The sequence below is a fragment of the Mandrillus leucophaeus genome, unplaced genomic scaffold (assembly GCF_000951045.1).
Source record: "Mandrillus leucophaeus isolate KB7577 unplaced genomic scaffold, Mleu.le_1.0 Scaffold284, whole genome shotgun sequence".
NCBI lineage: Eukaryota > Metazoa > Chordata > Mammalia > Primates > Cercopithecidae > Mandrillus > Mandrillus leucophaeus.
In genome coordinates this window covers 1397754-1411664 of record NW_012102965.1, presented here as the reverse complement: position 1 = coordinate 1411664, position 13911 = coordinate 1397754, and the positions used below count along the sequence as shown (strand labels likewise).

Below are 13911 nucleotides of genomic sequence, written 5' to 3'. Positions count from 1 at the left end.
GATCTCAGCTCACTGCAAGCTCCGCCTCCCGGGTTCACGCCATTCTCCTGCCTCAGCCTCCCCAGTAGCTGGGACTATAGGCGCCCGCCACCTCACCCGGCTAGTTTGTTGTATTTTGTAGTAGAGACGGGGTTCCACCGTGTTAGCCAGGATGATCTCGATCTCCTGACCTTGTGATCCGCCCATCTCGGCCTCCCAAAGTGCTGGGATTACAGGCATGAGCCACCGCGCCCGGCCTGGTTTTTTTTTTTTTTTTTTTTGTGACGAAGTCTCACTCTGTCACTGAGGCTGGAGTGCAGTGGCGCCATCTCTGCTAACAGCAACCTCTGCCTCCCAGGTTCAAGCAGTTCTCCTGCCTCAGCCTCCTGAATAGCTGGGATTACAGGCATGCATCACCACACCCAGCTAATTTTTGTATTTTTAGTAGAGATTGGGTTTTGCCATGTTGGCCAGTCTGGTCTCAAACTCCCGACCTCAGATGATCCGCCCACCGCAGCCTCCCAAAGTGCTAGGATTATAGGTGTCAGCTACTGCGCCTGGCCATTTATAATATTTTGTATAATTTAATCTAAGTTGAGATATTTAATATTTCAAAAAACTGAGTAGGCTATAAACACTTTTCTTTAATTTTGGGGATTTTTGTTGTTGTTGTTGTTGTTTTTGAGGTGGAGTCTCACTCTGTTGCCCAGGATGGAGTGCAGTAGCGTAGTCTCGGCTCACTGCAACCTCTGCCTCCCAGGTTCATGTGATTTTCCTGCCTCAGCCTCCCAAGTAGCTGAGATTACAGGCGCTCACCACCATGCTCAGCTGGTTTTTGTATTTTTAGTAGTGATGGGGTTTCACCATATTGGCCAGGCTGGTCTTGAACGCCTGACCTCAAGTGATCCACCCACCTCAGCCTCCCAAAGTGCTGGGATTGCAGGCATGAGCCACTGTACCCAGCATCTTTAAACTTTAATTGAAAAGTATTTGTTTTATTCCATGAATTCAAGATTAATTTCAAAGCTAAAGTTTTTGTATCTGGAAATACAGGTTTTTAGGCTGGGTGCGGTGGCTCATGCCTGGAACCCCAGCACTTTGGGAGGCCAAAGCAGGCAGGATCACCTGAGACCAGCCTGGCCAACATGGCAAAACCCCATTTCTACCAAAAATACAAAAAAGATTAGCCTCCCAGACTGACGGGTACACCACCTTGCCGAGTTTATTTTTTTATAGAGACGAGATTTTACTATGTTGCCCAGCCTGGTCTCAAACCCTCAGACTCAAGCAATCCATCCACCTCAGCCTCCCAAAGTGCAGGAATTATAGGAGAAAGTTCTTTTATTGCAGTATTCAGTATTTAGGTTTTATTTTGTTTCGTTTTGTTTGAGACAAAGTCTCACTGTTTTGCCCAGGCCAGAGTGCAGTGGAACAATCACAGCTCACTGCGCCCTCAACCTCCCGGGCCCAAGCTTTCCTCCTGCCTCAGCTTCCCAAGTAACAGACTACAGACACGTACCACCACACCTAGCTAATTTTTTAAAAAAATTTTTTGTAGAAATGTCTCACTATGTGCCACGGTGGTCTTGAGCTCCTGGGCTCAAACAATCCTCCTCACACCTCAGCCTCCCAAAGCACTGAGATTACAGGCATGAGCCATTGTGCCCAGCCATTGTTGTTTTTTTTTTTTTTTTTTAAAGCTTTTAACTATATTTAAATAATCTCCAGAAAATATGTGATAAATATTGCATCACCTTTTCTTCTTTTTCTCATTAGATCCAAGTCTGATCTTTGTAAGGTTTTATTCCATTAAATCAATCATTTTTTAATACCCTGAAATCTATACTAGCATTATAATTCTATCATAGGCTCTTTCTGTCTGACAGGTCAGAGCTTTACAGGAATATAACAAGAAAGTCGTACTTTGTAGGAGATGAGATGAAATAATACCCATAGTAGATAAAGTAGTTATTTCAAAGTAGTTACTTCAAACCTACTTTCTTGCTCATTGCATGGTACATAGTAGACATAAACTAAATGTTTGAGAGAAATATCTCCATAGATGAATGGATAAATAGTAAAAAAACAGATAGAAGATGGATTATCATTCCAGATAACTTTTTAATACTTTCCTCTTAAGAAATCATGTTTTCTGTCAACTTGTAAATACAGGTGACTCTTTTTATAGGATGACTGTCTGTGGTTGCAGACCATTAATCTAAAGAAAATGTGGAATCTGAAAAATTGAGAAAAATCATCTTAGAACTGTGTGGTGGAATAAAATGACTTGAAAGGTGTATTTACTATTTAGAAGCTATGCTGTGAGAAGTAAAAATAAGTCTCCACTTACTACTTTTCTGACAGTTTAGTTAATAGGTAAAAGTTCTGTTTAAATGTTCTGTGTTCCAGAATTATTTTTGTAAAAATCTTAGTTTGATATACTAGTTGGTTATTTAAGACTTCAAAATAAATAGTATTTTTTAGAGATATTTACAACTACAGTGACTTCCTGGAATGAGAGATCTAAAGAGAAAATTTGTTCTGTAAGCCTGTATCATATTGCCTGAGGATTTAGAAGTACCTTAATAAGCAAACATCTGTTAAGTTGTGCATCATGCCTTTTTATCTTATATATAAAGGACACCATTACAAGAATTGTTGGCCGGGCGCGGTGGCTCAAGCCTGTAATTCCAGCACTTTGGGAGGCCGAGACGCTGGGATCACGAGGTCAGGAGGTCGAGACCATCCTGGCTAACACGGTGGAACCCCGTCTCTACTAAAAAATACAAAAAACTAGCCGGGCGAGGTGGCAGGCACCTGTAGTCCCAGCTACTCGGGAGGCTGAGGCAGGAGAATGGCATAAACCCAGGAGGCGGAGCTTGCAGTGAGCTGAGATCTGGCCACTGCACTCCAGCCTGGGCAACCAAGCGAGACTTTGTCTAAAAAAAAAAAAAAAAAGAATTGTCAACACCAGTATTTCAATTCTAGAATGATTAAGTAATAGCATTCGTAATTTGTGTTATGGTCCTTTTATTGTGTTTGTATAGTACATTTTAGATGTGATAATGAATTCTGGATTTTTTTTTTCCCTAAAATATAATTTTTTTATTTTTAAAGCAGCCTGATTTATTATTTATTTTCTTCTGCAGCTGGTAATATTCTTAAATATTAGATGATTTGTTTCTTAATGTTTTTGTAGCCTTTCAAAAAGCTGCTATATGGAAAATAATAGTATACAAGATAACTTTACAAAGTTCTGTTTAAAACAAGAGAACACAGGCTGGGGCTGTGGTTCATTTCATGCCTATAATCCCAGCTCTTTGGGATGCCAGGGCAGGAGAATTGCTTGAGACCAGGAGTTTGAGACCTGCCAGGGCAGCATAGCGAAACCCCATCTATACAAAACATTTTTTTTTTAATTACCTGGGTATGGTAGCACGTGCTTGTAGTCCTAGCTACTTGGGAGACTGAGATAGAAGCATTGCTTGAGCCCGGGAGTTCAAGGCTGCAGAGGTTTCATCGTGCCACTGCATTAGATTAATTCCTAAAATTCTTTTCCATTTCAAAAGTTGGGATTGCTTCAGCAAGTTGTATACATGACAAATGTGGATTCAAAAATTGTAGGTAATACAAGAGAGTCAGAAGATGTAGGTGTGTAGGAGACATAATCCAAGAAGAACATTGTGAAGTCCAGTGACCAGGAGGTTTTGTACATGCTGTTTAGTTAGTGGCTCTTTATTGAGTTGCAGTTCTGCGTTGCCACATTGATTCCTTTCATCAGAGGAAACTCAGTATGTTCTGAAAGCTAATCTCCCTGAGAAGTTCTCTTTTGGTTCTTCCTGTTAATGGCTTCGTCATGCTCTTATTCACCCCGAATGAGGAATCTTTCATGAAACCTTTACTTTGTCACATGTAGTGTTTGCCTAAAATGTCCTTATTATGTCTTCTCTTTACCCTTCCACCTGTTTTCCCTCTTCCAATCCTCATTCTTTTTTTGTCAAAATCTTACCAATCCCTTAATGTCATTCTACATTTTACCTTAATATTGTCAACTTACTTTTTCTCAATTATCTTCTTAATATTTTCAACTATAACTTTTTTTCTGATTTCATAGCTTCATAGTACTGATTATGCCACTTTGGGGCTGTTAGTATTACCCTTCTACTTTTTTCTGGGGATTTTACCAGACTACGTTTTGAAGTTAAAGATAATACCATGTCCTTGTTACATTTTAGTTTCCTCTGCATTGCTGACTTTGTTCAGTGCATTTCACATAGATATCCACATTGCCTTACCTGCAGCTCCAAAATCCAAAGAAAACATAGTTTTGTTTTATTTTTGTAAATTCAATATTATACTCACTTGGCAACAAAATATTTCATTGACATGACATGAGTTTGTTTATGTGTGCTACAAAAAAAAAATGCCGTTTTGTAGGTTAGAAACAGTTAAAATAGAGTTTCATATGGTTTGCCTTTAATTTTTATTTAACCTACTTAATGCACATTTTAGTACAAAATATCAAGTGTTTCAGAATTATGGTTATATCATTAATGGAAATAATAAGCAGATGATCAATAATATGTTGGGTGTTTTTTTTTTTTTTTTTTTTGAGTCAGAGTCTTGCTCTATCGCCCATGCTGGAGTGCAGTGACACGATCTCGGCTTACTGCAACCTCTGCCTCCCAGGTTCAAGTGATTCTCCCGCCTCAGTCCCCCAAGTAGCTGGAATTACAGACGTGCACCACCACGCCTGGCTAATTTTTGTATTGTAGTAGAGACAGGTTTTCACCATGTTGGCCGAGGCTGGTCTTGAACTCTGGACCTCAAGTGAGCCACCGCGCCCAGCCTAGAGGGTACCTTTTTGATGCAGAGTCTTTAAATTCTGGTGGTACCTGAGGATCTGAAACTTTGGCGGCCAAAAGTCCTGATTTGCCTAAGGCACACCAGTTCACACTAGTTGTCTAGGTATAATAATAATGCTCCTTTTTCACTCTCAAAAGAGCCCTGATTTGGACAATAAATTATATGGTCACCCTACCTATAGCCAGATATTTCTGCACCAAATGCCTGATTTTGGTGGGTGGCTTTAATTAAGGATGAATGCTTTAAGTCTTCTGACGTAACTCTGTTGTTCTGGTCAGGAAGTGAGATGTATAAAACTTCTAATTCATCAGATTACATATAAGGAGATAGGGTGCACTTAAAATTGCTAGGAAGTTGAGATCTCTAGTTTTTTAATTGGAAATAATTGAAGTAACAGTTACAAAGCTGTCATGATGGACATAGCAGAAGTGCCTTTTAATTAAAAACAATTATAACAAAACAAAATGCAACTACAGTTTCAGAGTTCCTTAGTTGATAGTATATGTAAAGATGGCTGTTTTCTAAAATTATCTGAGATGTTGGCAAATTATCTGAGATGTCTTCTGGACATAACATATCCTAGAATTAAAATACCCTAGCTAGATAAATATGAGATATGTTGATAGTGAAACTAATTCAAGGCAGTATTTTCATTTTGCCGCTCCCCTATTCACAGTCCTAAACCTAAGGTTCTTATACCTGTATTGACTCTGAAACATCAATGTTAATGATGTTATTGCTCCTCATGACCAGCAAGAACCAAGGATATTCCTGGGATGGGCTCTGTCTGCCTTTTTGAGGTCCATTTGGGTAGCCAGTGATATAGGAGCTATTTTCCCTAATGGATTAGCGCACTCCATATAGTGACAGTGAGAGTAAGGCAAGAAATGGTTAAAATGAATCCTAGGACCACCAGTTTAAAAGTACTAGGTAGTAATGGGGAGTCATAAAATGATACTCCATTACTCCATAAATGGTATAAGCCTTATTTGTTGGCTCTTTTTTCTCTTTGCATGTATTAAGTTTCTAGTGGTAGTGATGGTGGGGCAGGGAGATACTACGTTCTTTGATCCACATTATCTTGGGGAATCTGTTTTTTTACAGTAGCATTTGAGATGTGTTGAAATGCTGCTGTACACCTTGATCTTTCCAGTAACTGTGATGCATTGTTTTTTTGATACAGTCTCTTCATTGAAGTCTGGTCCTTCAGGCTAAAATATAGAGCCAGAATATAAGACTTTTTTTTTTGAACTTGGCACAATTGACATTGTGTTAAGGATTGAAAAGCACAGAAACAATTTAGTTGAAACATGAGGAGGAAAAATTATTTTTCTTTTAACCTTAGTGAAGTATTTTTTCCCTTGGCAGAATGAAATTAATACTGAAAACATGGTCAGCTCCATAGATCCTGAAAAACAAGATTCTCCTCCTCCAAAACCACCAAGGACCCGCAGGTATTGTATGTCTTTGAACATTTTCTTTAAAAGCATGCTTGTTTTTACTCACTGTTAATTAAAATGACAAATTCTGAATATTTCTACATTACTTTTATAACTTTTATTGTCATTGTTTTGTTAGAATGTGGCATACATATGACAACTGATTTGTTACTGGTTTATTAAAAATTTGGTTTCATTTTGGATAAAATTTCAATAATATACTGTAGTAGAATGTGGATACTACCACGAATTGACTATAGTTTATGTTTTGATATGTGATATAACTAAAATTTTAGTTATGTCTAAAGATTTCCATTTTTCTCCTGATGACTAAATATGCTTGCCAAAAATTGCATGCGTGTTGAAGAAGTGTGAAGATATTTAATAACATTACTAGCAAAGATGAGTTTATTTCTTGCTTTTCTATCAAGCTCATTTATAATAGTTAAAATCATATATATTCCTATCTTTCTTTTCCTTTCCTTCTTGTTCAGGGTAGCTGCTAAGTCAGTAACATGGTAGTATGGAAAGAATACAGAGTTAGAAGAAGATAGTTTCAACTCCTTTTTAGCCATTTAGCTCTGGGATCTAGGATTAATTTATTTAATCCTGGGGAGAAGGAGTTAAGTATTGTCCTAAGGATTAAATAAAAAACTATTAGAATATTTTATAATGTCTTTCTTGCACATAGATCTGCCAAAACTTATTGACTTCCCATCAAAATAAAGTCTTTTATACAGGATACACCACTTGTTCCCATCTTAAAACTTTGGTGAAAGTTGGGTCAAATGGCCAGGGTCATGTCTTAGCACTGAGTTGCTAATTCCAAGAGATCATTCTAATGAAATAATCCCTCTTAACAAAAGAAAAAACCTACAGTTTCCCTCAGTAACTGAAGGTTTGGTTAGAATCCCTCCACACCACAGGAGCAATTTACTCTCATTTTGACCATGCAGGATTCTAACCGCCTGGGAAGGAACCTGCTGAGTACAGAAAGAGGAAGTATACTCTGGTATAAAGAGGCTTTTTACATAAATAGGTCCCATTCCAAATTTTAACTTTCACGTTTGCTTCTGAATGAACTTCAACAGGCCACTTCTCTGAAAATTCTTTACTTCATTGTAGTGAGATATAGTACTAGTATTCTCCGTTGTTAAGAATTAGTGATAATGTATATAAAGCATGTAGTTAAGTGTTGTGGTAGTTATAGCCTCTGGAATACCTTTGCATACTTCTCTGAGGAACCTCAGGAAGCCTGTGTATAGATGAGGTCAGGTCTTAACATTTCAATGTTCAAGATGTTAGCTATGTGCGAACAAAACTTTTAGTAGTTCTTTCCTGTTCGATTTCCACTTTGGTATCTACCAAAATTGGTTGGCATTTTAGCCATCTGTGGAAGGTAGCCAGTTTGAAACCTATAAAATATTAGTTCTCTAACTTCTCTGTTCCACATAGGAGCCCTAGGATCTTAAAAGAAAAACTACTGGCCCTAAAAAAAGGAACATTTTTGCTGCCCTCTTAATTTGGTTTTTGAGATTGAGCCAATGTAGAGGTTTTCAAAGTCTACACTGATATTTATGATTTGTATGTTCTTCTACCTCTAACTACATGTAGCAGCAATCTCTTCTTAATTTTATAGGAAAAAAAAAGAGTAGAATACTTGAATTTAAAGCCTTTTTCCTATACCTGTTCAAAAGTTTGACTTCTGTTACTCTCTAATAAAAAGATAATGAAGAAAAAAGCAAATGAGTATTAAGAAAAAATATTCAACTCAAGACAGATTTTTATTAGGCATACATTCCAGAAGTTCTTTGTGTGTGATTTTATATTACATGCATAGGTCACCTTTTTTCTTCTTCATGTAATGGAGTCAAATGCCAGAAGGTCATCGTGTTTGACAAAGAGAACCTTGTGACTTCTAAGTTGGGATGAGTTTTAGAACTATTGTAAATTGATCCAACATAACTGAAAATAAAATCACAAAATCATAAGATTGATAAGTAAAATAGTGTATTTTGTTTTTCAGTATGGCTACAGTAAACACATTAATTGTTTAAAGTACACGATGGGGCCAGGCATGGTGGCTCATACCTGTAATCCCAGCACTTTGAGAGGCCAAGGCAGGGGGATCACGAGGTCAGAAGTTTAAGACCAGCCTGACCAATATGGTGAAACCCTGTCTCTACTAAAAATAGAGAAATTAGCCAGGCGTGGTCGCGTGCACCTGTAGTCCCAGCTACTTGGGAAGCTGAGGCAGGAGAATCGCTTGAACCCAGGAGGCAAAGGTACCAGTGAGCCAAGTTCGCACCACTGCACTCCAGCCTGGGTGAAAAAGTGAGACTCTGTCTCAAAAATAAAAAAATAAAAATAAAGTACATGTTGGCTGGGCATAGTGGCTTCCGCCTGTAATCCCAACGTTTTGGGAGGCTAAGGCGGGCAGATTGCTCAAGTCCCTATTTACGTATATATAAAATATATGTGTTTTGTGTATATTTTATTTATTTATTTATTTTTTTACTTTTTAAACATTTTTGTTAAAAATAAGACACACACACATTAGCCTAAGCATACACAAGGTCAGGATCATCAATATCACTGCCTTCTACCTCCACATCTTGTCCTGCTGGAAGGTTATCAGGGGCAGAAACACACATGGAGCTGTCATCCCCTATGATAACATTGCCCTCTTCTAGAACACCTCCTGAAGAACCTGCCTGAAGCTGTTTAACAGTTAACTAATTTTTTAACAATTAGAAGGAATACACTCAAAATTAACAACAAAAAGTAAGTACAAGCCAGGCGCGGTGGCTCACGCCTGTAATCCCAGCATTTTGGGAGGCCAAGGCAGGTGGATCACCTGAGGCTGGGAGTTCGAGATCAGCCTGGCCAACATGGCGAAACCCTGTCTCTACTAAAAATACAAAAATTAGCCGAGCCTCTTGGCAGGCACTTGTAGTCTCAGCTACCTGGGAGGCTGAGGCAAGAGAATTGCTTGAACCCGGGAGGTGGAGGTTGCAGTGAGCCAAGATTACGCCACTGGACTCCAGCCTGGGTGTGACAGAACCAGACTCCATCTCAAAAAAAAGTACATAAGCCGGTAACTGTTTTCTTTATTATTATTATCAAGAATTATGTCCTGTACGTAATTGTATGTGCTATACTTTTATATGACTGACAGCACAATAGGTTTGTTTATACCAGCATCACAACAGACATGTGAATAATGCATTTTGCTACAAATTCATGGGAATTTTTTAGCTTCATTATAACTTTGTGGGGTCACCATGGTATGTATGGCCCATCATTGACTGAAACATCACGTGACTGTACGTGTCTTCCAGTCATTTTTAATATTCCAATTCGTTTTCTTTTGTTTTGTTTTCAGACAGAGCCTTGCTCTGTTGCCCAGACTGGAGGGCAGTGGTGTGATTATGGCTCACTGCAGCCTCGACCTCAGTTGAACCTCCCACCCTGGACTCCCAGCTAGCTGGAACTACAGACACACACCACCATGCCTGGCTAATTTCTGTATATATTTTTTTTTTGGCCTCCCAAAGTGCTGGGATTGCAGGTGTGAGCCACCATGCCCTGCCAGTATTCCAATTCTTCCAGTTCTTAAAACTGAACAGAACTAGAAATGATTGGGCATTTGACAGAAGCCTCTAATATGAGAAACAGAGGAAATGGAGACAATACAGAGAAAATGAAAAAGATAGGGGGAAAAAAGAAACTTAACAGTCCACTTCTCTCAGTCATTGGGAAATGAAACCATGAAATAAGACCTGTGGGTAATAAGTAAGAAGCTCTTAGAAATTAAGAATATAGGCCAGGCGCGGTGGCTCACGCCTGTAATCCCAGCTCTCTGGGAGGCTGAGGCGGGCAGATCACAAGGTCAGGAGTTCGAGACCCGCCTGGTCAATAGGGTGAAACCCCGTCTCTACTAAAAAAAAAAAAAAAGTTAGCTGGGTGTGGTGGTGTGTGCCTGTAGTTCCAGCTACTCGGGAGGCTGAGGCAGGAGAATCACTTGAACCCAGAAGGTGGAGGTTATAGTGAGTCGAGATCACGCCACCACTCTCCAGCCTGGGCAACAGAATGAGACTCTTGTCTCAAAAAAAAAAAAAAAAAAAGAAAGAAATTAAAAATATAATACTATAAATTTAAAAATTAAGCAGAAGTTTGGGAGATAGTCAAGGAACTATTTCAAGAAAATGAATAGATAAAGAGAAAGTAGGAGAGAAAAGATGAGGAAATTAGAAAGCAAAACTAGAAGATCTGTCACTGAACTAATAGTAGTCTATAAAAGGAGAGTTGGGAAGAAGAAATTAGCCAAAAAAAAAAAATGTATTAGAATTAAAGGGCATAAATTTTTATATAGAGGGTATATACCCAAGTTTCAAATATAAAGGATAAAAATAAAATTGTTAAAAAATAAATATTTTAAATTAAGTATTTTAGAGTAAGATAAAAATAATGCTGAAATTTGGAGTAAGATTTTTTTCAATTAAAAACTTTGAAAATACTCGATTAACAAACCCATATATCATATTCGGTATCTTGCAAGCTCTGTTCTAATTGTTGTTCAGATGTTAACTCATTTAATTCTCCGAACTACCCTGTGAAAAAGGCACTGTTGAGGATATATGGGGTTTGTTAATCAAGTAAATCTCTAAAATACTGGTCATGAGGCTGGGCATGGTGTTTCACACCTGTAATCCCAGCATTTTGGGAGCCCGAGGAGGGCGGATCACTTGAGGTTAGAAGATCAGCCTGGCCAATGTGGCAAAACCCTGTCTCTGCCAAAAATACAAAAATTAGCTGGGCATCATGGTGCATGCCCGTAGTCCCAGCTACTCATGAGGCTGAGGCAGGTGATTCGCTTGAACTTGGGAGGCAGAGGTTGCAGTAAGCCGAGATCGCACCATTGCACTTCAGCCTGGGAGACAGAATGAGACTCTGTCTCAATAAAAAATAAGTAAATAAAATACTGATTATGGAAAAGTGGTCTCATGTACATGTCGGGAAAATAATACACCTCAATTTATATCAAAATTTTATTTCATCCTTTTAAAACTCATATTTTCTATTTGTATTATGATACGTTCTTAGGATAAGCTATTGGTCTTTGTATATGCTTTATAAATTGTAGGAGGTGCCTACAATTATTTTTTATTTTAGATTGCAAAAATTTGATAGCTACTCTTTCAGATTAAGAACCTACTTGCAGGCCAGGTGCAGTGCCTCACACCTGTAATCCCAGCTCTTTGGGAGGACATGGCAGGTGAATTGCTTGAGTTTAGGAGTTTGAGATCAGTCTGGGCAACAAGAACATGGCAAAATCACATCTCTACAAAACATGCAAAACTTAGCCAGGGTGATAGTGCACACCTGTAGTCGCTGCTACTTGGGAGGCTAAACTGGGAGGATGGCTTGAGCCCTGGAGGCAGAGGTTGTAGTGAGCCAAGATTGTGCAACTGTACTCCAGCCCAGGTGGCAGAGTGGGACTCTGTCTCAAAACAAAATAAAAGAAGAATCTACTTGTAAAACTTCAACAGATATAGGAATATCTTATGAGAGTATTGCTGTCGTTGTAATATGATCGATATTCTGGAGATACTCATTTATCTTGTCATGTCCTATTCTAGGAATGTTGGAATGTGTCTGGAGAATCTGAACTTCACAGATAAAATTATTTATTTAATTAATTAATTTATTTTGAGACAGACTCTCGCTCTGTCACCCAGGCTGGAATGCAGTGGCATGATCTCAGCTCACTGCAACCACCACCTCCCGGATTCAAGTGATTCTCCTGACTCAGCTTCCTGAGTAGCTGGGATTACAGGCGCACGCTACCATGCCTGGCTAATTTTTGTATTTTTAGTAGAGACGGGGTTTCACCATGTTAGTTAGGCTGGTCTCGAACTCCTGACCTTGTGATCCGCCCGCCTTGGCCTCCCAAAGTGTTGGGATTACAGGCATGAGCCACCATGTCCAGCCCACAGAGTCTCTTTTAAGGGGAAACCTGGTGTACCATGTGATTACTGCCAATTATCTGGTTGGATAATTAAAAGGTTGATCACCTGTGGGGGAAAAAAAAAAAAAAGCAAAAACTCTGAGGTGGGATCCCGTGGCTCACCCCTGTAATCCCAGCACTTTGCGGGGGCCGAGGCAGGCAAATCACTTGAGGCCAGGAGTTCGAGACCAGCCTGGCCAACATGGCAAAACCCCGTCTCTACTAAAAATACAAAAATTAGCCAGGTATGGTGGCATGTGCCTGTAGTCACAGCTACTCAAGAGATTGAAGCACAAGAATTGCTTGAACCCAGGAGGTAGAGGTTCCAATGAGCCAAGATGGTGCCACTGCACTCCAGCCTGGGTAACAGAACGAGACTCTATCTCAAAAGAAAAACAAAAACTTGAATATACAAGCCCTCAAGAAGTTTGCATCATATAAAGTTCTTAAAAAGCAACAAAGCCTGGGCAACATAGTAAACCCTATCTTTTTTTTTTTTTTTTTTGAGACAGGATCTCATTCTTTCACCCAGGCTAAAGTGCAGTGGCATCATCACAGCTCACTGCAGCCTTGACCTCCCTAAGCTCAGGTGATCCTCCTACCTCAGCCTTCCTAGTAACTGGGACTGTAAGCACACACTGCCACACCCAGTTAATTTTTTGTATTTCTTGAAGACACAGGGTTTTGCCATATTGCCCAGGCTGATTGTGAACTCCAAGTAAGTCACGGTGCGCAGCCTTTCTCTCTCTCTCTTTTTTTTTTTTTTTTTGAGACAGTCTTGCTCCGTCGCCCAGACTGGAGTGCAGTGGCACGATCTCAATTCACTGCCATCTCCACGTCCCGGGCTCAAGCAATTCTCCTGCCTCAGCCTCCCAAGTAGCTGGGACTACAGGTGTGTGCCACCACACCTGGTGAATTTTTGTATTATTAGTAGAGATGAGGTTTTACCACGTTGCTCAGGCTGGTCTCAAACTCCTGAGTTCAAGCGATCCACTCACCTTGGCCTCCCAAAGTGCTGGGATTACAGGCGTGAGCCACGGTGCCTGGCCCTCATTTCTTTAAGGAAAAAAATAAAGACAACTAGAGGGTGTAACCCACCCAAACAAAGGAGTATACCCAGAAAGAGGAAGATGGGACCTGGGAAACAGGAGAATCTGAAACCAGAGAGAACATTAGCTCTGTGGTGGCTTAGGGAACCAGTAGTCCACACTGGAGCAGGAGGCCAAAAGTTACTAAGAAGGATGTGTGTGGTATTGATAGTTACTGTGTGTGTTTGTCATTATTGAGAGGAGGTATACCAATCTGCAAGAAAGTTAGAAGAAAAGCTGAGTAACTGATGGTGCATAGAGAGCTAAGCAATCAGAAACCCAAGGCAGTCGTTAGGGGAAAACAAGACATTGTAGAAGAAAAGATATGAAATCATGGTGTCATAGATGTGAATAATATCTGCAGTCATATGACTGAGGTAACGAAAAATTACAACAGTATTGGAAAAAAAGAGAAGGGCACTTCCACAGTAGGAAGTCAGTAGAAAATATGCGAAATAGAGATCAAGAAATAACTTTTGAAATAGTCTGAAATACAGAGGTAAATTTTAGAAGCAGCTGTAAAAAAAAA

General features: G+C 39.5%; 1 protein-coding gene across 4 annotated transcripts in view; it reads left to right on the top strand.

The window, feature by feature from the left end:
* PTPN12 (protein tyrosine phosphatase, non-receptor type 12) overlaps positions 1 to 13911 on the top strand; it is a 106852-nt gene that overhangs the window by 74038 nt on the left and 18903 nt on the right. For all 4 annotated transcript variants that reach the window (XM_011985455.1, XM_011985457.1, XM_011985458.1 and 1 more), the window contains one exon: positions 6214 to 6299. In XM_011985455.1, the coding sequence (XP_011840845.1) occupies positions 6214 to 6299 (86 nt within the window). The remainder of the gene's footprint in view (positions 1 to 6213; positions 6300 to 13911) is intronic.